General features: G+C 42.9%; 1 protein-coding gene across 4 annotated transcripts in view; it reads left to right on the top strand.

Annotated features, from left to right (window-relative positions):
• SGCA (sarcoglycan alpha) overlaps positions 1–26,576 on the top strand; it is a 71,456-nt gene that overhangs the window by 25,864 nt on the left and 19,016 nt on the right. For 3 of the 4 annotated variants that reach the window (XM_034415444.3, XM_087893960.1, XM_087893961.1), the window contains 3 exons: positions 393–624; positions 17,986–18,120; positions 22,037–22,194. In XM_034415444.3, coding sequence (XP_034271335.2) covers positions 18,108–18,120; positions 22,037–22,194 — 171 coding nt within the window. In that variant the 5' untranslated portion in view covers positions 393–624; positions 17,986–18,107. Of the gene's footprint in view, positions 1–392; positions 625–4,080; positions 4,150–17,985; positions 18,121–22,036; positions 22,195–26,576 lie in introns of those variants that run through there. The other variant, XM_087893959.1, reaches the window with a different exon arrangement.

Here is a 26,576-nt window from a genome sequence, read left to right as displayed (position 1 = left end):
TTTCCCCTGTTTATTCTTTCTTTTTTTACATGCATAAACAACAATATATAACAATATAATGGAGACTTTAGTATTAACCATTAAGCTTAAGATAGAAAGCTTTATTAAATAATAAATAATATATTTTGCAGTTGTTTATCAATGCCACATCCAGCTTTAGGAATCTCACACTTATCAATATTAACATTTTAAAACTGGTGGTCAATATTGACATTAACTTTCTTTTTTTCTTTAAAGTTAATTTAAACAGCAGTATTTATAATCCCCAATCAACATCGTTTAAATGCCAGTGGAAATATAATGTACTGTTGTGTTTATAATACAATAAAGCGGGGTGAAAGCCTTATCATTTTCCTCTTTTTAAAAATATATCCTTTTGTTGGCCTTAACAGGAGGAAGTGTGAATATATTACGTGCAAAGTGGAAGTATTTTTTTTTTTACACTTTTTGGACGAATCTAACAGAAAGGAAAGCTTGGCAGAGACAAGATTTTTCTCCAAGCTATTTATTGTCTCTCCAATAATTTTCGTCACTGTAAACTGAGGTGATGGAGATACATTTCAGGAGCAAATATTTGGGAACTTTGAAGATTAATATCTGGTACAAACATTGGCTTTTTAAGCGGTAAGTATTATGAGTGTTAGAGTATGTATGCATGATATGCAGGCAGTCCTCGACCAATTCATTTAGTGACTGTTCAAAGTTACATCGGCACTGAAAAAGTGACATGACCATTTTTCACACTTACAACCATTGCAACATTCCTGTGGCCAGGTGATTAAAATTCATATGCTTGGCAACTGACTCAGATTTATGACAATTGCTATGTCCCGGGGTCATGTGATCACCTTTTGGGATCGTTTGACAAGCAAAGTCAATGGGGAAGCCAGATTCATTTAACAGTCGTGTTACTAACTTTAACAACTGCAGTGATTCACTTACCAACTGTGGCATGAAAAGTTGTAAAATGGGACCAAATTCACTTAACAAACTTTTCACTTAGTAACAAAAATTTGGGTCTCAATTGTGGTCGTGAGTCGAGGACTACTTGTATATATATGATGTCACATTCTTTAATTTTTATTTTAATGTAAAATAAAAGTATGGTTTTATTTATATATTCATGTCCTGGCTTTCAGACCTTTAGTTATGTTAAAGCATGCATTGCTTCATTGGTACTGCTAATAATTTCAGGAAAGTGGGTTTAATTAAATAAAAATACAGACTGACAACTAGGAGAGTTCCTTATTTATTGATTAAAAGATATGTTAGCATCTTCAGATCTAGTGATTAGATTCATGCGACATGCTAAACCCAAATTAACAGTTATATTATTAATTAACATTATAAAACTTCACAAAAGCAGAACAAAGGATATGAATTAGATAGAACTGTATAGTTTGCAGGAGGATTCCATAATGATATTATGGAGGAATATATTATGACATAAGCTTTATCGACTAGAACTAAACCAAACTAACTAAAATGAATGATTAGTCTCTAGTCCTCCATAGCTAATGCAGTAACACACTGGTTCGGTTTGCATAAATCCAGACTAGGCAAGTGTTTGGGATACAAATGAAAACAAATAAGAAAAATATTTAATTTTTAAAAGGTGGAGGATACTGATAGAGCCACTGTAGTGTAATCTACTATTAGTCATGGAAGCTCCATGATTGACTTTGGGCTGCTGTCTTACTCTTAGCCAACTGCAAATGGAGTGCAGTGATGAAAATGCTGGACCAAGAACAGGGAGACCCAGCTTCTAATTCATCTCCTGCTAAAGAAGCTCCCTAGGTGATTTTGGACCAGACGCTCTCGTTCAACCCAGTCTTTCTCAGAAGGTTGTTGTGGGGAAAGCTGGGGGAGGGAATACTTTATAAGTAGCCTTGAGCTCCTGAGGAAAGGCTGGGTATCAATCTAAGGAATATGTGTCCTGCAGCTCATTCTGTTGTAGCCCAGTGTGAGACTTACATGGACATAGAGGATACAGTATTTATTATATGTTAGACTGATTAGTTGCCTTTCCTCCAGAGCTCAAGGCCACCCTTGTGGCACTGAATAATGCTTTAAGAAGAAGATTGGAGTGGTGAAGAGAGTTGAGTTACAAGCAACATTTTTTACTTAGGGTTTCTCTCTCTCTCCTTCCTTTCCTTCCCTTATATAAAAATCAATAAATGCTGATTTCCAGATTCCTCTGTGTCAAGGGGGCAAGGAGAGGCAGAGGGTTAGGTGTTCCACTGTTTTATTCTTTCAGCCTACATTTTTCACTGTTAGACAATTCAACTTCTATGCTATTTTAACCTTGAGAAGGGGCTTAAAGTTAAAACCCTGACAATACTCCTGGCTGAACAGACTAATGCGAAAATACAAGCCTGATGGACCTGGAATAGTGATGGTACATTTAACTGCTTTAGGAGAGCACAGCAGAATGGCAGCAGATGAGGCCAGTGGTATCCAGAGTAAACTCTGATGTTGTCAAAAATGCCAGCTCACCATGCAGTTCTTGTATCATCACGTCATGACACATGTACCATCATTTCTCCATCTCCTTGTCAGAGTGGAGAGACATCGTGGAGTTGATGTTTGTGGATAAAATTGATGCATGACCAGAAGGAAGGCATGAGTTGCCATCTGTATGACATGGTCAGTAAGACTATTCCTCTTCTACCTGCTATCAGTTGCCTCATTTCATCTCCAGTGTAATACAGATGCTCCCAGAATTTCAGTCCCCAAGCAATATGGTCATTAAGCCAGTCATAATGTGATCAGACTCATTTACTATGGTCATTAAATGAATCACCACAGTTGTTAAATGAATCCAGCTTCTCCAGTTGACTGCCTGGTAGAAAACTGGCTGGTAAGGTTGCAAATTATGATCGCATAACCTCATGATATTGCAAATATCACAAATGTGAGCCTTGTGCCAGATTGCCAAAGGGATGGTGCAATGGTTGTAACTTTGAGGATGCATCCTAAATCATTTTTTACAAGGCTTTTGTAACTTTGAAACATCATTAAATGAACAACTTTAAGTTGAGGATCATCTTTAGATAACAAAGCATAACACCTTGTGACAGTTATTGGATGCTTAGCAGCTCAAGGAGGAAGCCATCAGTTTAACAGTGGTAAAACTAAGGGTGATTTAAGTCTGCCTCAGTACTGGGCTGGGATTAGAAGAAGACAATACTGTACTTGGTAAATAAATGTTGAATACATATGTTCAAAGGCCCATAGTCTAGGGACTTAGAAAACAAATACAGAAATAAACACTGACATGCCTCAATTTTTAGTATCACAGGTCCTTAGAAATGAATTCTAATTCAGCCTTCTGTCCAGAATGAAATCTAGACTGAATGCTTAGAATCTATTGAATTCTGCTGTTGGCGTATGGCACTACTTTGTTTTTTTATTAGACATTATAATAAATGGGTCTTAATATGTCATACTTCTTTATCAATAGTATATCATTATTTAATATCATCCTTTCATATTTAGTTCAGTTATATAGCTAATAATTATATTATACATCAAATTATTACTTGTCATTATCTTTTCCTTTAATTCTTTAATATTTAGTGCCCTATGTACTTTGTTATTAATATTGTTATCAAAGACTTTGGCTAGCCTTCTTCTTCCCCACTTCCAGCCCCAGAAATAATACTATTTGGTTGCATTGTATAACATCACTTGGTTATTGAATTACCCATTTTCTAGATTTGAGGTTTTGAATTACTTTGCACGGCACAGTAAACCCCCTACTCCACCCCAACATTGATTAACATAACTACATTTAGCACCTTGTGCAGATGTCCTAATATAATATGTATGTTGTCTGAATGCTACAGTGCACTGCCTCTCTGTATTATCTTACCTATGCTATTTAAATGCAAGCACGTTTTGGAGTGAAGGACAAATTTATGCTTAACATATTTATGCTGCTTCTTCATGGAGTATCTATTCCTGGAATAGGTTGATGCTGCCTCCTTGTGGCAGTTATGGGGCCTAAAACATGCCCCCCAGTTGGCATACATTATCTTAACCTTTATGGCGACAACACACTCCTCATTTTCACACCAGCCTGCCCCTGTCAATCAAAGTTTTCCACTTGCAAGATGGCAGGACTAACTGGAAGCTGTTTCCTTACAGGCAAGTTTGTTCCTAGTTTTCTTCTGTATATGGGAGGATAGAAATGTGCAGCACCCTGGATGTGCTTGTGTGTTCTCTGTGTGGCTCAACTCTGTCCTGTATGAAGGTGCAGCTTTGCACAGGGGCTGTTTATAAGGCTTCAAGAAGCCATGAGCGAAGATTGGAGAAGGAAGCTACCGTAAAAGTTGTTTCAAACTCACTCAAGAGAAAATTCATGTATGAATTTTCTTGTCTTTTGTACCTTCCCAACTTCTCAGGAATTGTATGCATTGTCAAAATTTCATGGAGATCGTGTTTTATCTGCTTTCTCACGGCCTCTATCAGGCACCTTCTAATTTTAGTGAGCTGCAGTTCCTTTTGTGGTTTGGAGCAGAGATGGTTGTTTCCCTGTTTGCTGAAGAAAATAGAGGAACATAGAATGGGTGGTGACATATATAAGGGGGGGGGCAAAATCCAATGGGTGTAAAGTGCTGGCTTTTGAGTTACATAGAACTCTGGTCAAAAAAGTGGGGGGGGGGGAAATTCAATAAGACATGGAGCTAAAATTCAGGAAAGTATCTTGTTTTTTTAAAAAAAGCTGGACCGATTATTTCTAGATGTTTTTATTTTTAGCAATGAGTAGGAGAACTGAATTTGATCCAAGTATTGTTTGCTTAAGTTTATTTATTTGTTTGCTTAGATTTATTTATTTGTTTGTTTAGGTTTATTTATTTGTTTGCTTAGGTTTATTTATTTGTTTGCTTAGGTTTAGAGGCCACTGGATTCCAAGCGACTCTGCGTGGCTCATACTAAAAAGCAGTGACAATGAAATGGAAAGAAGATAACTTAAAACTGGTGTAAAGAAAATAAAACACCATTTTTTTCTATATCTTTTTTCTATTTTTTCCGTTCTACCACTTTTACCATTTTTGTTAATTTCTTTAATTTTCTTTTTTCTTGCTTTACTTACTATTATTTTGCATTAGTTTTTATCTCCTTTTATAACGCTTTCATAAAATTATTAAAAAGAGTGAGAAAGAAAGTAAAGGCATCCCTGTGAATTTTACACCATTAGTTGCTACTGACTATAAGGGGCAGTACTCATCTCCGTTTCAAGGCCATTAAGCCAGCGCTGTCGGAAGACATTTCCATAGTCAAATGGCCAGCATGATATCACAGAGCGTTGTTCCCACTAAAGTGGTACCCATGTATGTACTTGCCCTTGAATGCTTCCAAACTGCTAGTTTGGCAGAAGCTGGGGCAAGGATAGGCGCTCACCTGGACATGTTTTGGGTTTTGAATCTGGACATGTTCGGATTTTGAATCTGGACTGTCATGAATAAATGCCTTGCCTCTGATCCAGAGCTAGAAGCAGGGGGGCTGGGCAAGCCAACCCCCAAGGTCCACCCTAACCCAATAACCCCTCCTTACCTTAGCCACGCCCCGGGGGTACTTAAGGGTCAGCCATGCGGTCCTGCCTCAGTTCCAGACTTGTACCTGTAACGATAAGATGCTTAATTAATAAACAATAATTGATTCAATAAGAACTTGTCTATGGAGTTATTGGGCACGATCCTCGAACACAATTAACAATATGGTAGCAGAGGATGGTTTTATAGCCCAATCCTGATACTCCACAACATGCAAGGGACCACGACAGACAGGGTGAATACCAGAGCATTCACCAAGAAGATGGCAGAACGATCTGCCCAACCCGAAACCATGCAAGGAGAGGCACCCGAGACGAGCGGCCTACTCCACCACCCATCCACCCCGGCCAGGAGCAACGAGGGGTGGACGAAACACGAAACCTCAAAGGAAGAGATGCACGACCTAAAAGGAAAACTCCTCGAGCTGATAGATTCGTCGCAAAGCAACAGCGGCCTCATCGCGGAACTCCGAAGCCTGATCAAAGGCTCCGAAGCAGCGAGTGAGGAAGATGAAGACGAATCCGATTACAGCGAAGGAGACCCGGTAAGGGAAGATTTCCCCCACCAAAAACCTACCGCAAAGGCCGAAGGAGACTTCACGCCCTTTTCACGGCGGCCATCTTGGGAGACGGCATCATCAAAGATGGCCGACCACCCACCAATAGACTCCCGGGATTTAAATCCCATGGCGGGAATCGGGGCCTACTCAAAAACTACCGACCAAAAATACTACAAAAAACACAAAAGCCCAAAAACCAAACCTACAAGCTCGCCTACCGAGCCCGAGGTCAACAAAGCCATCGAACTAATCGCTGCGGCCCTAGGGGACAAGGTGAAAATACCGACCGTACACCCCGGCGCCAGGCCGAAAAACAAAAGGGACCCCAACGCGACGAGGGCCGGCACCGGCGCCCACCCTGGGAAGGATGCCACCATTGCGTGGACCCAGGACCACCCAGAGCCCCTAAGGGGTCTACCCACTAAGGCGGGACACCAAGGGCGGTGGGACTACTCACCAGACCGATGACCGGGACCAGATCCGTGGACCGCGAGGCCATCCGCAGGCAGGGGATGTCCATCGGCGGGCAGGGGGATCGGCCTGACACCCACAGGCGGCATCCGCACGAGGCCGGGCCATCCGGGACCATTCGCGGCCCCAGCGGGACTCCCAGCGTCCACCGGCGATCCTCACCGCTTCCCGAGACTCCAGGCGACGATCCGCGACGATCCCGAGCAGACAAGGCCAACCGGAGAGGAACTGAAGGCCCATCCGGAAGATTGGGGCCTTCACCCGGGAGCAGCATGGACGAGCTCCTCACTCCACGGCGACTGGGGAGAAATGAACCTCACGCATGCGCAGCACGCCCCTGTAAGAGAAACGGAACAGGACATAGAGCTACACCGACGCAGACACATAGAGACAAGTCAGTTCAGACTTGCCACAGTCGTTCCTCTGCCTTATTGCGAGTATCCTTATGTGAGGAACCATGGACAGCGACATAATGTGAGTAATTTAACTTACAATTCAGGGACTTTGCCCAGTGATTTTCCTAAACTGAGGCTAGATGGGGAGAATTTCCTGGACTGGAATCAACAGCTCCAGGCCACCCTGCTTAAGGAAGACCTGTTATCTATGGTTACAGACCCCCCCAGAAAAACCCTGGACTTTTGAATTGGATTGCATCCATCACAAAGCTTACTGTATTGTCATTGCCAGCATTACCCCCAGCATTTACCCCAGTATTAGCCACCACCTGACTGCATTAGAAATAATACAGAGAATGCACAAACTGTTTTACTGCCAAAGCGTTGCCAGCACCACCAGGCTGTCCAGGGAGTTTTATGCCACCAAACTCAAGGCAGGGACACCTATGAGCGAGCATTTACTATCACTAAATAATACTAGGGCCCAGCTGACACAAAGGGGGGAGGTCATAAGCGAGAGGACCATGATAAGTATCATAGTAAATTCCCTAGACCCCAGTTGGGACACCTTTATTACGCAGATAGACAATCTAGGGACAGGGAGGCTCTCACTTGACTTACTAACAAGTAAACTAATATCAGAGGATTGCATCAGAAAGGAATGCTCCCTAAGCCGCAGGGAGCAAAGACCCAGCAGAAAGGTTGAGCCACAGGGCAGGAGCCAGAGCAACACAGCGTTGTGGGTCAAGAAACCATTACAAGAGGGACTGCCCTAAAAATACAGGAGACAGGATACATAGGAGGGATAGACCAGAGCAAAGGACAAGACACACTAGCGGACGCTCACCAGAGGTCAGGCACAGGCGTAGGGATTCCCCTAGTCCTAGAGACAGGAGAGACCACAGGGACAGTTCCAGGGAGAGCCACACTGGATCACTGTACGGCATAGGGGATCAAGCACAACACGTAGGCCAAGACAGGGAGGAAGGCACATGGCTGCTGGACTCAGGAGCCACAAACCACACCACACATGATCGCAACCTACTAACCTCTTTCACAGGAGAAAGTTTTGTAGTGAAAGTGGCTAACCAGAATAACGTACAAGTAACAGGCAAAGGTAACGCATACGTACCAGGAATAGGTATGGTACGGGGAGTACTTCTAGTGCCAAATATACCATATAATATCCTTGCCACCCTAAAACTAAGCAAGGATAACAATGTCGAGGTGACTTTCAAAGAAGGAAAGGCACAGGTAACCAGAGGGGGTAAAGGGATAGGGAAAGTAGTAGTCAGTGGGGAACTACCATTCTTCCACCCAACCAAGAGCAAACAGCCAGAAGTAAACAACCACCGAGGGGTTAGTCCCAATAGCACAGACAACGCAAGTAAGGAAGTAGAGGGGGTTAAGCACACACACACCACCGATGAGCCCAGTGAACAGGGGACACCCAGGAAGGAGAAACCAACGATAGGAAAACCAATGCATGACAACTGTGCCCACCTATTACACAGAAAACTAGGGCACATTAGTTTCCCCGTAGTGCAGAAAATGTTGGAATGCTCTGAAGGTATAAAAATAAAGGATTGTGAGAACTATCTCGAGTGTTCTATTTGTAAGGGCTCCAAATTAAAAACCAAACCAAGACCCAAGAAGTCAGTACGCACAACTAATTCGATTTTTCAACTTGTACATATGGACCTAGTGGGGCCACTAAGGCCCTCCATCAAGTACAGGAAGAGGTACTTCCTGACCATAGTGGATGACTTCAGCCGCTATGGCTTCATGTACACCCTAAAACACAAAAATGAGGTATTTCAAAAATTTAAGGAATTCTATGCGAGGGTGGAGACACAACACAACACCAAAATCAGGCAAATAATGACAGACCGGGGGTCTGAATTCTTATCAAGCGACTTCTCGCGATGGTTAAAAGCACGCGGGATGGTCCACTACACGACTTCTCCGTTTTCCGCCTTTCAAAATGGCGTGGCGGAACGAAAAAACGGAACGCTACAGACCATGATGAGGTGCGCGCTAGATGATGCCGGCCTAGGGCAGCATTTCTGGTCCGAAGCACTCATTTATTCGAATTATACTCTAAATAGACTGTGGTCCAGCGTACTAAATAAAACCCCATACGAATTAATGTACCAAAGGAAACCACAGGTGTCACACTTACACATATTCGGGGTCACAGCAGATGTGCACATACCCAAGCAACTCAGGCGTAAGGGGGACAGGGTATCCAGGAGGCTGAGGTTCATGGGCTATGAACCGGGGACGAAGGGATACAGGTTCATAGACAACAGCAACAATTTCGTAATATCACGAACAGCTGTTTTTCACGAAAACGCTAACTGGTCCAAAATACACCTCAACGAGGTGTCCCTTAACAAGGACGGACCAGGGGATGATCAAAAGGAAATAAAACACCAAGCAGGAAGGGACACTGAACAGGGAAAGAACAAACCCAAGGGACAGGAAATACCAGTGAAGGGATGGAAGGAAAACCACCCGCACATTAAAGTAGACTCACTCACCGAGAGAGAAGCTAGGTACATGCATGACACAGAGACACCTCCTGACAGACCAGTCAGGACAAACATGGGCAAAAGGCCAGAAAGGTTAGGGGACTACATACTATCCCTACACAATAACCAACTAACCCCCAACACATATGAGGACGTACTGGGGTTACCAAATGAGGAGAGAGAGAAATGGGAACAAGCCATGGAAAGGGAAATGGACAGCCTGAGGGAACTAAACGTATACACTCCCTCTAAAGTCCCAACAGGAAAGACAACCATAGGCACTAGGTGGGTCTACAAGGTTAAAACTCTAGAGGGAAACAAAGTGCTCTACAAAGCAAGACTGGTGGCTCAGGGATTCGCCCAGAAATACCCTGATGACTACACGGAAACGTACTCCCCCACAGTCAGGGCCGAGAGAGTAAAATGTGCACTAGTAATCGCATCACTGCTGGGGCTGGAGGTGCACCAATTCGACGTGCAAACCGCTTACCTGCACGCTGAGCTCGACAAAAAGATATACGTGAGAGCGCCACCCAGCCAAAGCACCAAAAAGGGAGAAACCTGGATTTTAAACCGGAGCTTGTATGGACTCAAACAATCAGGGAAACGTTGGTATGAGTGCCTATCCAAGACATTGAAATCCATGGGATTCTCAGCCACTTCAGCCGACAACTGCTTCTTCACCAAGAAGTCAGACAACTCCCTCGAATATGTTTTGATATACGTAGACGATATATTGTATATCGGTGATCAAGCCAGCAAATGTAATAACTTCGCCAATGAGCTGGGAAAACATTTTACGTTAAAAATATTGGGCAAGGTAGACAAATACTTGGGGGTGCAGATCACGAAAATAGGCAAGGGTTTTCAGCTGTCACAGAAGGATAAAATTTTAGAACTAATACATAAATGCAGCATGACAAACGCCAAGGGGTGTGAAACGCCAATGCAACCAGATTTCTTGAAGGACATGTATAATGAGGCTGAGGCGTTCAAGGACAACACTTTATACAGATCCACCATAGGCTCCCTACTGTACATTGCGAACTGGACCAGGCCAGACATCGCACTGCCAGTCAATTTGCTGTCAAGACACGTGGGTAAGCCCACCGTGTACCACTGGGAGGCCATCAAAAGGGTATTAAGGTATTTAAAGCAAACTTCCGAGGCCTGCCTGTCATTAGAACCCGAGAACACCACAACACCCACACTCACGTGCTATGCTGACGCTGACTGGGCTGGGGACGTGAAGTGCAGGAAGAGCACTTCGGGTTACATATTTTTTCTAAACAACAGCCCAGTTCATTGGTATACAGGCAAGCAAGACTTGGTAGCCATATCCACCACGGAGGCTGAATATATCTGTTTGTCCAAAGCCGCCAACAACCTGGTCTGGTTTGATGACCTGCTCGCTGACATATGGGCCGAGCCAAGCTACCCCATCATCATGCACGAGGACAATAAAGCCGCCATGGAAATATCTAAGGCTGAAGCGGTGGGTCAAAGGTCGAGGCATATCGACATAAAGTACAAGCATGTTAGGCAGTTCGTGAACATAGGTTTTGTGAAGGTTATACACTGTGACACGGAAGAACAAACAGCAGACATCCTAACAAAGCCATTGCAAAATAAACAGCACACGTATCTCACATTAAAATTAGGCGTCCTCTTGAAAAAGACACCTCAAGTACACAACACACAAAAATATCTCGGCCAGGCATTTAGAGGGGGTTTTGTCATGAATAAATGCCTTGCCTCTGATCCAGAGCTAGAAGCAGCGGGGCTGGGCAAGCCAACCCCCAAGGTCCACCCTAACCCAATAACCCCTCCTTACCTTAGCCACGCCCCGGGGGTACTTAAGGGTCAGCCATGCGGTCCTGCCTCAGTTCCAGACTTGTACCTGTAACGATAAGATGCTTAATTAATAAACAATAATTGATTCAATAAGAACTTGTCTATGGAGTTATTGGGCACGATCCTCGAACACAATTAACATGGACTGCCAGCTTTCCAGCCAATAAGCCCAGCGTCTTAACCACTGAGCTATCGCGGAGAGGGAGAAGGAGGGGGAGAGGGCGGGAGCAGGAGCGGGAGCGGAAGGGGGAGTGGGGAGCAACCAACAGCTCATCTGCAGGACCAGGAAAAAGACCAGGTTACTGTGACAAAGAACACAACTTCCATGGTCCCACAAAATGACATTTTGATTAAAAATGTCCTGGAGTGCATCCACTTTGCCTGATCTTACTGGGCAGGCGGAAGTAGATGGTCCCTCAATAATTATGCAGTGTATGTGTGTGCGCATGTGTTCCCTGCCCTGTTTCATTACACTAAATTTCCCTACTTGAAATTTTTATCCCCTGGTATAAAGTATATAATTACCCCTTTGGCCTGAAGACCTGTCTGATCCTCCGAGCAGTAGGACAGGGGATGAGGCAGGAAGCTGTTGGATGTGGTACCTGCTGGGAAAGGTGACTTTGTTTATAATCTCTGTTTTTGTTTATTTTTGTGAGATGTCTAGAATTTTTATGTGAGATAGGTGGTCGAATATAAATAGTCCACAACTTGTAACCATTTGTTTAGAGACCATTCAAAGTTATAACTGCACTGAAAAAAGTGACTTATGACTGTTTTTCATACTTATGATCATTGCAGCAACCCAATGGTCATATTAAAATTTGGATGCTTGGCAACTGGCTCATGCTGGTCGTAGTGTGTCCTGGGATCATATGATCACTTTTTGAAACCTTCTGTCAAGTAAAGTCAATGGGGAAGCCAGATTCATTTAACAACTGTCTTACTAACTTAACAATTGCAGTGATTCACTTAACAACTATGACAAGAAAGGTCATAACATGAGGCAAAACTCATTTAACAACTGTCTCATTTCAGCAACAGAAATTTAAGCTTAATTGTAATCATAAGTTGAGGTCTATCTATACTGTATACTATAAGTATACTGTAAATCCTACATTGCATGCACTAGCAATGAAGAGTGATTCCTCCTCCTTTCCCTGGATAATTTCCCTTTTATTAGAACCAAGAGGAGAAGAATTTGATATTTTTGATTCTCTGTATATTTCCTGCCCTGTCAGGAAAAATAGGAACCGGGAGGGTTTTGAATCCAGTCAAACTTCTGATCTGGCTATGATACACTTCCTGATCTATTCTCCTCCTCCTGACATTCTCCTTCTCCTGATGGCATCCCATGATATCAATATGGATCTCTATTAATGAATGGGAATAAGGAAATTATAAAGAATTGAAGGAATTCTGCTGGGAGGATTCCAAGAAGAAGAAATAGTATTTTCATCTATCCTCTTGGGGGCGATAGGGGCCTTATTGGCGTCCACAAGATATTCAGGGAATGGGAAAAGGAACTTCTTATTTAATAGGTGGTAAGGTATCTGTATCAGGAACTTCTTCGTGAATCTTGCTGATTTGAGAAAATATTATATTCTAACTAAGGTAAAAAGACCTAATCCTGTCTGGAAATAAATCAAGCAGAAGTGAAAAAAGAGTGTAACATTAACATTGTTTAAATATCACAACAACAACAACAACAAGAAAATTGAAGCTAGAGAGCAGATAGAACATCATCCCTCCATCAAAACTAATGATTAGAAGCACATAAAGTAAAAAAAAAAAAAAAGACAATAAATTCAGTTTGGTTGGAGTTTTGCACATTTAGAAGTTGGGTTTCAATATATAAATTCTTACTTGCATAAAAGCAATGACTATTGGACTTTAAAGAGCAGGGTGGGAAAAATATTGACTCCTTTGAACTTTGAAGATTCATGAGAATTCCATAGATAGCTGCAAAACCCAACAAATAGATCATCAAATAAATCAAAGTTCTCACTCAAGGCACAAATTACCAAATTAAAATTATTTTACTTCAGACACATTATGCAAAGACCTAGTTCTGTGGAGACAATTGTAATACAGGGAAAGATGGAAGGAAGGTGAAGAAGAGGGCATCCAGCAGCAAACTGAATAAAGTCAATTAAAATGGTGATGGAGGCTCCATTGGAAGACCTGAAAAACCAAATTGGGGCAGATAATCAATAGAAATATTTATATTCTGTTTAGTGCTAGTATTTCCCATCCAATCCAAAACAATTTGGAACCACAATTAAAGAAGCCAACCCAAAATGCAATAGATTAAATTGAACAGCAGTAATAATTAGGAATAAATGAATAAAAGAAGAGCTGATAGGAGGGTAACTTAGGGAACATAGAATGGATTTTTCTCTAAAGTCAAAGAAAGGTTGGTGATTTAATAGCTGACCTTACAGCACAGATAAAGATTTATTTGAAATACAACTTGGAAGGAGAAATCAAAATGTTGAAACCCTCCTTCTGCTATTTTCTCACTCTCAAATAAAGACTAATATTGGAAGTAAATAAATAAATAAATAAATAAATAGATAAATAAATAAATAAATAAATAAATAAATTTCTATACCGCCCTTCTCCCGAAGGACTCAGGGCGGTGTACAGCCTATTAAAAACACAAAGACAGACATCAATTAAAAATAATTAAAATTATTAAATAATTTCAGCTCAGATTTAAAACCCCAAAAATTTAAAACACCCAATTTAAAATCATTACATTGATAGCCCGGCCTGGCGGAACAGCAGGGTCTTGAGGGCACAGTGAAATACACGGAGGTCGGAGATCTTACGCATTTCCGGGCGCAGTTCATTCCACAGGGCAGGGGCTCCCACAGAGAAGGCCCTCCCCCTGGGTGTCGCCAGCCGACATAACTTGGCCGATGGCACCCTGAGGAGACCCTCTCTGTGGGAGCGGACTGGCCGGTGGGAGGCTATTGGTGGCAGAAGTCGGTCTCGAAGGTACCCGGGTCCTATGCCATGGAGCGCTTTAAAGGTGGTAACCAGCACCTTGAATCGCACCCGGAAGACCACTGGGAACCAGTGCAGCTTGCGCAGGAGGGGTGTCACATGGGCACAACGAGTTGCGCCCATAACCAACCACGCGGCCGCATTCTGGACCATTTGGAGCCTCCAAGTGCTCTTCAAGGGGAGCCCCATGTAGAGAGCATTACGGTAGTCCAGGTGGGAGGTGACAAGGGCGTGAGTGACCGTGCCCAAGGCATCCCGGTCCAGAAAGGGCTGCAACTGGCGAATCAGGTGAACCTGATAAAAAGCCCCCCTGGCCACAGCTGTCATATGCTCTTCTAAAGACAGCCATGTCTCCAGGAGGACACCCAGATTGTGAGCCCTCTCTGTGTGGGGCAGAGATTCACCCCCAATAGTCAGCGATGGCACCAGCTGACTATATTGAGACGCCGGAAGCCACAGCCCCTCGGTCTTGGAAGGGTTGAGTCTGAGCCTATTTCTCCCCATCCAGACCTACACGGCCTCCAGGCAGCGAGACATCACATCAAGGGCATTGTTGGGGTGGTCTGGGGTGGAGATGTACAGCTGAGTGTCATCAGCATACTGATGGACTCTCACCCCAAAACCATGGATGATCTCACCCAGTGGCTTCACATAAATGTTGAACAGAAGGGGCGAGAGGACCAACCCTTGCGGCACTCCCCATGCGAGGTGCCTCGAGGTCGACCTCTGCCTCCCTGCCAACACAAACTGCAAACGGTCGGAGATGAAGGAGGAGAACCACCGCAGGACGGTGCCCCCTATTCCCAGCCCCCTCAACTGTTGCAGCATGATACCATGGTCGATGGTATCAAAAGCCGCTGAGAGATCTAATAGAACCAGGCAGAGGAGCAACCCCTGTCCCTAGCCCTCCAGATCATCCACCAGTGCGACCAATGCCATTTCTGTGCTGTACCCCTGCCTGAAGCCCGACTGGTACGGGTCCAGATAGATAGCTTCATACAGGTACTGGGGAAGCTGTCATGCCACCACACTCTCAACAACCTTCGCCACAAAACGAAGGTTGGAGACCGGAGTTAGCTAATTCTGCCGGGTCCAGGGAAGGCTTCTTGAGGAGGGGCCTCACCACCGCCTCTTTCAAGGCAGCAGGAAAGGCACCCTCACTCAAAGAAGCACTTATAATCCCCTGGTGCCAGCCTCGTGTAACCTCCTGGGAGGCCAGTACCAACCAGGAGGGACACGGGTCCAATAAACACATGGCAGCACTAATCTTACCCAGAACCCTGTCCACATCCTCGGGAGCCACAGGATCAAACTCCTCCCAGATAATATTCTCAAGACCTACCCTCGTCTCCTCCCCTGGACTCATCCAGTCGGAGTCCAAGCCTTCCCGAATCCGAGCGACTTTATCATGCAGGAATTGCACAAAATCCTCAGCTCGACCCTGCAAGCGATCTTCCCGCACTCCCCCCCCGAAGAAGGGAGTGGGTCACCCTAAACAGAGCGGCTGGGCGGTTCTCTGCAGATGCGATAAGAGCAGAAAAATGGTTAGATTTTGCCGCTTTTATCACCACTAGGTAGGTCTTGATATAAGACCTCACCAGTGTCCAGTCAGAATCGGATTGACTAGTCCTCCAGATGCTCTCTAGGCGTCTTTTCCGGTGCTTCATCTCTCTCAGTTCCTTGGAGAACCAAGGAGCCAATTGAGATCGGCATTGGGTCAGAGGCTGCAAAGGCACGATGCGGTCCAAAGCTCCAGCGGCCGCACTCTCCCAGGCAGCCACCAGGTCTTCAGTCGGGTCATGTGCCAGGGTCTCAGGAAACGGCCCAACTCCTTCAGGAACCTTTCGGGATCCATCAGGCGCCTGGGATGGAACCATCTGGTCGGTGACATATGACAAAATTGAGAAGCTTTCCCATTCCTTCTGAAACAGTATTAAATGCATATTTAATATGTACCAGTGTTTCTCAGTCTGGGTAATGTTAAGATGTGTAGACTTCAATTCCCAGAATTCCTTTAAAAGGAAACAGGTATAAATATCTCTGTGTACTAATATTACAAGTCTCCATCTCTACTTATCTGAATAAGTACTCATGAAACTTTATTACAGCCAGAATCCAACCCCCCCCACCTCCACCCCCCAAAATATAACTAATCCAACAGAAAAATTAGCAGGTTTTGATACTACCCATTAGTACTGGAAAACTTTGAATCAAATTCATACCTTACATGGTATGAATGACTCTGTTTAAATGAGGCAGAGTATCGTCCCCTGAATGCGACTATGGGGCTGTCCAGTACGCACTGGTCCACATAGTGATTACCTGGTGTCTGAGAGCTTACAAGCAGGAAAAACAAACTTTCTCCAATTAACAAACACCACGTTTAATTAAAAAAATGGCCTAGATATCAACACTTTTATTTACATGAACTAACACATTTTAAAATGTAGTTTACAACTTAATATTCGACTTCTTGAATTTCTTATGCCTTACAAAATTGACCACGCATCTCCACTGTATGTATATCACATTATTATGTGTTCCTTCTATATATCCTTACTATTGCTACTATTGCATATATTTCACATTGTATGCTAAATAAATAAATAAATGCAAAATCTCATTTAAAGTTTGCATTTCCAGTCCTGCTTACATTATAATAATATTTTATAATGTGATTTTGTAACTCTTCTTCAAGAGGTTCTCTTTGTAATTATCCAAAAAAAGTTAAATCAGTGAGAAAACCATCTAATGGAGCCTATAAATAACCTACAGAAATCTATTAAATAAAAAAAAAACAATCACTAGAAGAATATCATAATCATGATGAAAATGGCTTAATTCAATTTAAAAGGATTTAAACCCAAGGAAAATGTATGTATTATCTGTGTTTAAGGCACATTCTGTGTTATAGTTTAATCTATTTCCAGGCCACATGATTTCAAATTTCTGTTTCATTTTTAGCAGGAGCACAAATGTGCAGATTTTTGCAGATATGCAAAAATCTTGCTTCAACTGGATATACAAATAGTCCTCGACTTACAACAGTTCATTTAGTCACTGTTTGAAGTTACAATGACATTGAAAAAAGTAAGACCATTTTTCACGCAACCATTGCAGCATCTCCACGGTCATGCAATCAAAATTCATATTTATTTATTTTATTTACTTATTAAATTTATATTGCTGCCTATTCACCCATGGCAACTCCAAGCGGCTTACAGAATATGCTTGGCAACTGACTCATATTTATGACGGTTTGCAGTATCCCAGGGTCATGTGATCACTTTTTGTGACCTTCTGACAAGCAAAGTCAATGGGGAAGCCAGATTCACTTAACAGTCATCTTACTAATTTAACAACTGCAGTGATTCATTTAACAACTGTGGTAAGAAAGGTTGTAAAATGGGGGGAAATTCACTGAACAACTGTCTTGCTTAGCAATGGAAATTTTGGGCTCACCTGCTGTTGTAAGTCGAGGACTACCAGTTCTGTACGTTTTCCTGAAGCTCAGTCTTCTGAAAGTAAGGAAGATAAAATAAACATTGTCTTTATACCAAAAGAGGTTTTGTTTCTAAACTGCTACTTTCTCTACTTTCTGCTAGGGGTTATTTTCATTGGGGGTTTGGCAGCCAGCCTTCCTATTCTCAATCTCCATGCGGAGGTTGGAGAAATTTTCATCCATGAGCTGGACAGAGAGGACTTTAAGGATACTTTCCCTTTCTCTATGGAGGACAATGGTAAGCAATTCAAACATGTTCTTTTATTTTGTTTTCTTTCTGCCTTTTCTGAGTTTTGCCATACATTTGTCATTACTTTGTTGATATCATTCATTCATTCATACACACATACACACACAAACACCCCTTCTGTCATCTGCCTATTGCCTGCCTACCTACCTACCTACCTACCTACCTACCTACCTACCTACCTACCTACCTTTCTCTCTCACTCTCATGCACACATACAAGTAAAACCTATCTAACCTTCTCTCTTGCCTTCCTGCCGGTCTGCAAGATAAGAGAATCAGTTGCTACCCAGCTGTTCCTAATGTGATCAAATTACAAAGCTGGTTGCAATGGGACAGAACTTTGCCTGAACTGAGACACTCATTTTTTCTAAGGTCTTGTTTTTCGTGGAGCTCAAACCATAAAACCTTTGAAGAATCAGAAACTTTTTTTTTCTCCCAAATTTATTGTTTTCTTGTATTATAGGTGGCTAATAATGTTATATTATCAAGGTACAAGTGGTTTTTATACTATATTAACTAGAAATTGTTAACACTGTGATCACTTAGATAATAAGGAAACAGTTACATCAATATTAATAATAGTTTTTGAAATGTTAATGAATGTAAGGTTGCTTGAGTTATATATTTAATATAATTCAATTTCTTAAAACCTTAGATTGATAACAGAATGTCAGTGGAATGACTGTGGAGTGAAATTGCTTCTGTTTTGACCTTTAAAGTTACCACTTACCCCTAAAAAAAGAAAGCCCCAAAGCAACCAATATTTGATGGCAAATTAGCAGAATTTTGGTGAAGTAATTTTGGGATATCTGATGGGTTTTAAAAGTAGAATGAGAATAGTTTGCCTACTATACTGTTTTAAAAAAAAAAACTCTGAAAAACCACCCTACCAATTGGCCATTTTGCTGCCAGATTTTAGCAGTGGAATTTCAGAATGCTGAAGGTTACAATGAGATGCAAAGGGTCTGCATGATTTAAAGTAGTATTTCTGAAACTTGGCAAGTTTTAAGTTGTGTGAACTTTAGCTTTGAGAATTCCCTAGAGTCTAGACAATATACTGGTTGGAGAATTCTGGTAGTTAAAGTCCACATAACTTAAAGTTGCAAAATCTGAAAAACACGAATTTAGAGCTTTATTGTAAGAAGCAGGGGAATACTTTGTGTCACTAGATTAATGCAAAATAAAAGAATGTTTTGGTGAAATTTCCAAAATTAGTAGCCTGTTGAAAATACAGTATCTTCTGTTTTCTGCCAGTTATTCTAGGAAACCACTCCCCCTCCCAACACTGGCTGACTGATAATAGAAGGAAAAAAAAGCATTCTACTAATGTTGCCCTAATAATCCTAGTCCTATTCTTGATTTCCAAAAGACAGATTTTATTGTATTTATAGAATTCTTTATTGGCCAAGTGTGATTGGATACACAAGGAATTTGTCTTCGCTGCATAAGCTCAGAGTACATAAAAATGCATTCATCAAGAATCATAAGATACAATACTTAGTGATAGTCATAGGATAATAAATAAACAATCAAATTAAACTATGAAACTAAATAAAACAATATAAATCATAAAGATACAAGCAACAAGTTTATAGTCATAAGTAGGAGGAGATAGATAATAGGAAGGATGAAAAGAATAATAGTAAAACAGTCTTAGTAAATAATTTCACAGTATTGTGGGAATTAGTTGTTAGCAGAGTGATGGCATATGGGGAAAAACTGTCCTTGTGTCTAGTTGTTCTGGTGTGCAATGCTCTATAACGTCGTTTTGAGCGTAGAACTTGAAACAATTTATGTCCAAAATGTGAGGGGTCTATAGATATTTTCACAGCCCTCTTTTTGACTCGTCCAGTATACAGGTCCTCAATAGAAGGCAAATTGGTAGCAATTGGGTTTTTTTGGGGTTTTTTTGGAAGTTCTAATTACCTTCTGAAGTCTGTGTCTGTCTTGTTGGGTTGCAGAGCCAAACCAGACAGTTACAGAGGTGCAGATGACAGATTAAATAATTCCTCTGTAGAACTGGATCAGCAGCTCTTTGGGCAATCTGAGCTTTCTGAGTTGGTGCACAAAGAACATTCTTTGCTGTGCTTTTTTGATGACGTTTTTAATGTTAGGTGTCCATTTTAAGTCTTGAGATATGACAGAACCTAGAAACTTGAAGGTCTCTACTGTTGATACTCTGTTGCCTAGTATTGTAAGAGGAGGTAATATAGGAGAGTTTCTCCTAAAATCTACCACTATTTCTATGGTTTTGAGAATGTTTAGTTCAAGATTGTTCCAGTTCCATCACAAGGCTAGTTGTTCAATTGTACAGGTATCTGATGTGATTTTGCTTAGCTTCACCTGCTGCTTCCTGTTCGTTAGGAAGTTTATGATCCATTTACAAGTGTGGTCAGGTACAGCTAGCTGATTTAGTTTAGTTAGAAGCAGGGTGGATAAAAATCAATGGTTTTTTAAAAAAAAATCAAAAAAATCAGATTTTTTTGATTTAAATCGGATTTTTTTTATTTAAATCAGATTTTTTTTTATTTAAATCAGATTTTTTTTATTTAAATCAGATTTTTTTTATTTTTAGCAAATTTATTTTAATAAAAAACTTTTGGGGTAAAAATCTATTGTAAGATAGTTTTCTATTTAAGATACATAAATAATTTACTTTATTCAGCATGAAATGGAGCTTAGTTATGTAGCATGAGGATGTATATTCTGCAACACTGGGACTATTGGTGAGTCAACAATGGGTCAAAGGAGTAGCAGAGATGACAGTTGCTCTTTAAAAAATATGATTTAAATCGAGTTGATTTAAATCAAGCCATTTTACTAGTGATTTAAATCATGTTTTAAATTGTGATTTAAATCAATTCGATTTAAATCAAATCCACCCTGGTTAGAAGAATATCTGGAATGATGGTATTGAATGCTGAGGTGAAGTCTACAAAGAGGACCTTTGCATAGGTCTTTGGAGATTCAAGATGTTGTAGGATGTACTGCAGAGCCATATTAATAGCATCCTCTGTCAATCTATTTGCAAATTGCAAGGGATCTAACAGTGGATCCATGATGGTTTTCAGGTGGGCCAGCACCAGCCTTTCAAAGGTTTTCATAACTACAGATGTTAGAGCAACCGGTTTGAAGTCATTCAGTTCCTTGATGGAGGGTTTCTTTGGCACTGGGATCAGGGGTGAAATGCTCCTGGTTCGGACCAGATCAGGCGATCCGGTAGTGATTGCGGCAGGTGGTTCGGAGAACCAGTAGCGATGGCAGCGCGAAGCTCCATCCACCTGCCCGGGTGTCGTTACTTCCTGGTTTTAACCAGGAAGTAATGTGTTTTTTACCCTCTGCGCATACATGTGATGCGTGTGCGGTGTGTGCACTTCCGAACCGGTAAGGAAGGTAAGTAGATTTCACCCCTGACTGGGATGATAGTAGAACGTTTGAAGCAAGAAGGAACATAGCACATCTCTAGTGATTTATTAAAGTTGCATGTGAAGATGGGGCCCAGTTGGTCAGCACAAGCTTTTAAGCAAGAAGGAGTTATCTTGTCTGGACCTGGTGCTTTTCCTGGCCTTTGTCTGTAAAATAGACCTGTAATCACCAGAGGTGGGGGGCCGAATGGGATGGGGTCAGTTGTAGGAGGCTTGGCTGTTGTTGGTGTGTCTGAGATGGGGATTGTACAGATAAAAAAAACAAATATATAGTTAGTTGTTAATGGAGTCTGATGCTATTATCATAATATTAGCCTTTTAAAGAAAATTCTCCCCTTTTTAAATTAAAATTATTTAGGTGAAAAAACATCTTCATTTTGTACAAGTATTGTATCATTCAAGTTCGGAACTTCGCAACAGCATCTCCTTTATTGTGGGAGAAAACCACATTTAACTTGGACTGCATTTAAAAATTTTCAGAAGAATCCTCGTTTGATCCTCCCATCACTTTCCATGCTAATCTTCTGCATCACCCTGATCTGCCTCGCTGGATACGCTTCATTCAACGTACCCCCTTTGACACAGGATACCTTTACGGAGCTCCCACAGATAAGGACATCGGCAAACAGACCATTGAGGTTTTGTGTCTGCTTTTCAGAATGTTATATTTGTTTTCCTGCGTCTCAAGTGAAGCTTTCTCAACATTGCATTTTATTACCTTTTACAGCAGGGGCTTAAAAACTATAACTGCATTCTGTGAAAGGTTTTGGGGGGCACAATGCAATTTAGTTTAAGTTTCAGCAAGTGTATTTGGTTGAATGTGTCTGGGTTTGGAAACTCAATGGGGCTGGGGTTGGGCACCACTAAGACGGAAATCACAAAGGTTGCAATTTCAAGAGTGCTATGCCATTACTTACTTAATAGGGCTGAGAAAGAGTGATTGACTCAAGATCTTCCATCTGGCTTCAGGCCTAGTAAGCATAGTTTCCTGATTTCTAGCCTGATGCCTTAACCACTGCATCAAATGGGCTCTCAACTATCAGTTATAATACAGGAATATTTCTTTGTAATGGATTTCTCTGAATCTGGAAAGAGAACTGTTGTAGCGCGGGAATAACGAGAGGCACAAGCAAGCTAGTGACAAAAGCTCTTTAATTCAGGGTGAGACTTCAGCAAAGAACCACAGGCAACAGCCCTCCTTATATACAGTACTGAAACACCCGTTAACCAATCACAAAGCATTGTTGCATTTGAATTTCCCGCACAAAATAGATACATACATAACACCCCTCCATTCCCAGAAGGCACTTATCCTATCTATTTACATATTTACATACAAAATCACGCAGGTGACCAGGGTGTGACTTTACTCTGGTTGACCTGTGCAGTTCAGTTGCTGGAGAGGCATCGAGCCGGTCAGAGGGACCTCCTGTCTCTCCTGGCTCCGCCAATGGAACCTCCTGGATTTCTCCAGAGGCATGGCCATCTCCAGCTGGGAGTGTCGACTCACAGGGGTGGCGCTGGAACTCAGGCTTGACCGATAAGTATTCCGGTTTACTCGGGCTTGAGATAGCTGTTTCGGGGAAACTTTGGAAGTTAGGTTTTACAGTGTTGGAGTTTTCACAGGCTTCACAATTCAAACGTTTATGCAATTGATCTATGTGCCTTCTCCAAATTTTACCTTGCCCTACGTCCACTGTGTATGATTTCGGACCGGTGATCCCCACAATAATTCCCCTGATCCACAGTGGGCCATTGGCATAATTCCTAGCGAATACCGGGGTTCCGATTTGGAATTGTCTTAATTCTCTCTCTTTCCCCTTGTAATTATCTGTGGAGTAGTTTGGGTGTAAGCGGTTGAGAGTGCACCTGAGTTTACGGCCCATTAAAAACTCTGCTGGGCTGCGCCCTATGGTAGTGCATGGGGTTGCATGTTGTATTGCTAAGAATTGATCAATCCTAGCTTGCCAGTCTCCCACATTGAGTCGGGACAGTGCTTCTTTGGCCGTTCGTATGAATCTGTCTGCAAGGCCATTCGAAGCCGGATGAAAAAGAGCAGATAATGCGTGTCATATGCCTAACTCGGCCAGATAACCTTCAAATTGGGTTGCTGTGAATTGGGGCCCATTATCAAAGACCAGGGTGTCTGGCAAACCGTGAGTCGTGAAAAGTTTCCTGAGGACTTTAATTATGGCCTCAGAAGTGGTTGAGGGCATCAAAGCTATTTCTAGCCACTTAGAAAAAGCATCTACGATTATGAGAAAATTCTGGCCGTGGAAGGGGCCTGCAAAATCGATATGGATCCTCCCCCATGGTCCCTTTGGCTTTTCCCACTCTCTAACGGGAGGTACAGGAGGATCCGGGTGGGATCCCCACCCACTCAGTGACGTCTTGGTCAAGATGTGGCCACCACACATAGCTCCGAGCCAGACTTTTCATTCTAACTATACCAGGGTGCCCTTCGTGCAGCAACTCTAGCACCCGATACCGTAAACGAAAGGGAATAACCACCCTGTCGCCTCACAGCAAGCAGCCTCCCAACATAGACAATTCATTCTTTTTGTTGAAGAACAATTGAAAATCCCCACTGTCCACCTTGGTTGGCCAACCTTGCATGACCCAGCCCATTACAGTACGTAAAACAGAGTCTTTGGCAGAAGCCCTCGCCACCTCGCCAGATGAGAGGGGCCCCAGGGACACAACATCGATCAATAAGACAGGGGCTTCTGGAGTTGGGTTTTCCAATAGATTGGGCAAGGGACATCGGCTGAGGGATTCAGCATGGCCCAGAGTCCGGCCCGGTCGGTGGATTAGTCTGTACAAGTAAGCAGCCAGGAAAATAGACCATCTGGTCATCCGGGGGGAGAGAGCGGCCGGGGTTGGTTTGTCACCAGCCAAAAGTCCCAGCAATGGCTGATGGTCCGTGATAAGTTCAAAAGTTCGGCCAAACAAATATTCGTGAAATTTTTTGACCCCCGCTACAGCCGCTAAGGCCTCCCTGTCCAGCTGGCTGTAATTTCATTCTGCACTAGACAAAAGTGTGAGAGTAATAAGCAATGGGCGCCTCTAACCCATTCGGTAGTCTATGGCTCAACACAGCGCCCACACCAAAAGGGGACGCATCGCAAACAAGTACAAGCGGCAATTCAGAGTTATACTGTATAAGGAAGCTGTCTTCAACAAAAGTTTTTTTACCGCCCTAAATGCGGCCGCTTCAGATTTGCCCCACACCCAGGGAACGTTTTTTCCTAGTAGTCTATGCAATGGTTCCGCAATGGTGGCTTTGTCTTTGAGGAACATGGTGTAAAAGTTTAGAAGTCCCAAGAAAGCCTGCAGTTCGGGCTTCGATTTGGGCATGGGTGCATTTTGGATGGCCCTTACTTTGCTTTCTGTGGCGTGAATGCCTGTGCCATCGATTCAGTAGCCCAAAAATTCTACGGAGGATACCGCAATTTTACATTTGGACTTTTTGAGTTTCAGTCCCACTTCTCTAAACCTGGTTAGGACTTGTCTAACTCTATCTCCAAGTTGCACCTCATTCTGACCACTAATGAGGACATTGTCAAAATAGGGGACAACCCCCGGGAGTCCTTGTAGGAGGCACTCCATGGTGCTCTGGAAAAGCCCTGGGGCAATGCTAACCCTAAACTGTAGTCTAGTGCATTTGAATGCACCTCTGTGCGTTACTATAGTTTGTGATTCTGCCATAGCGTCATCTACCAGCAGCTGCTGGTACGCCTGCGCAAGGTCTAACTTGGCAAATATCTTGCCAGGGCCCAGGGAGTGAAGTAGATGGTGGACGATTGGAATGGGATAGGCGCCCTGTTGCAACGCCTTATTGATCGTGCATTTATAATCAGCGCAGATTCTGATCGATCCGTCTGACTTAACTGGCATGACTATTGGGGTTTCCCACTTAGCATGATGTACGGGAACTAGCACCCCCTGCTTGATTAATTTGTCAAGTTCTGCGTCTATTTTTGGTTTTAGGGCAAATGGTACTTGTCTTGCCTTTAACCTAATTTGGGCTACATTAGGGTCTAAATTAAAAGAGATAGGGGTCCCCACGTACTTGCCTAGTGTCTCTTCAAAAACGTCCTGAAATTCGTGTAGGAGGTTTTCTTTAAGCGATGGTCTGCCGATGCTGTGGACACCTGTGAAGCCCATGCTGAGGGCTCAAAACCACGCTAGGCCCAGGAGACTTGGTAGCGGCTTGCTGATGATGGTCAGGGGAAGCTCTTTCTGGAACTCGCCGTAGGTGATCCGGAATGTGCACACGCCTTCCACAGGAACTCGGTTTCCTTGGTAGTTGAGGAGGCGAACTCGTTGCCGTGACAGCTGGTTTTTCTGGATCTTCGGTAGAAGCGATTTAAGCGTAGCCCAGGACATGATTGACAGGTAGACCCGGTGTCGATTTCCATGTCGCATGGTCTCCCTTCAATTTCTACTCTCATGTAGACTTTTTCCTCTGCAGACATGCTGGCTTGGCCGATTCCCGTGCTGTAAGTTTCTCGCTTTTGATTCTTGCGCCATTTTCTCGCGCCATCATCTCTGGTTGGCTGTTTTGAATGTGTCGGTTCTGGTTGGTCGCAATAGTCACGTGACTTGTTATTTCGCGGAAATTGAGCTCTACAGACTCTCGCCAGATGGCCCTTCTTTTCACAGCGCCTGCAAATGGCATCTCTGTATTTGCAGGACTGTCTCTTGTGATTTCCGCCACAACTCGAACAGTTCTCGTGGCGGCTACTTTGCTCGCTCTTTTTCTTATCCGTGTGGAAGACATCCTCGTCTGACTCTTTCTCTGTACTGGTTTGCACCTCTTCTCTGTGAACGGGGGCTGACTTTGGGCCATCTTTGCTTGGCTGTGGCCGTTGTAGTGCTTCAGAAGCCTTAGTGGATGCTTTGTGTGCTCTGGCTTCGTTGAGCGCGCCGGCTAACGTTAAATCTGGCTTGCCAGAAGGCACCTCTGTAATCGAGTGTCTCTCATGCCACAAACCAACTGTTCGAGTAGCACGTCATC

The sequence above is a fragment of the Pantherophis guttatus genome, chromosome 4, assembly GCF_059756535.1.
Source record: "Pantherophis guttatus breed Tessera chromosome 4, ASM5975653v1, whole genome shotgun sequence".
Taxonomy (NCBI): Eukaryota; Metazoa; Chordata; class Lepidosauria; order Squamata; family Colubridae; genus Pantherophis; species Pantherophis guttatus.
The sequence above is the reverse complement of the archived record's forward strand: the minus strand, read 5'-3'. Positions and strand labels throughout refer to the sequence as shown.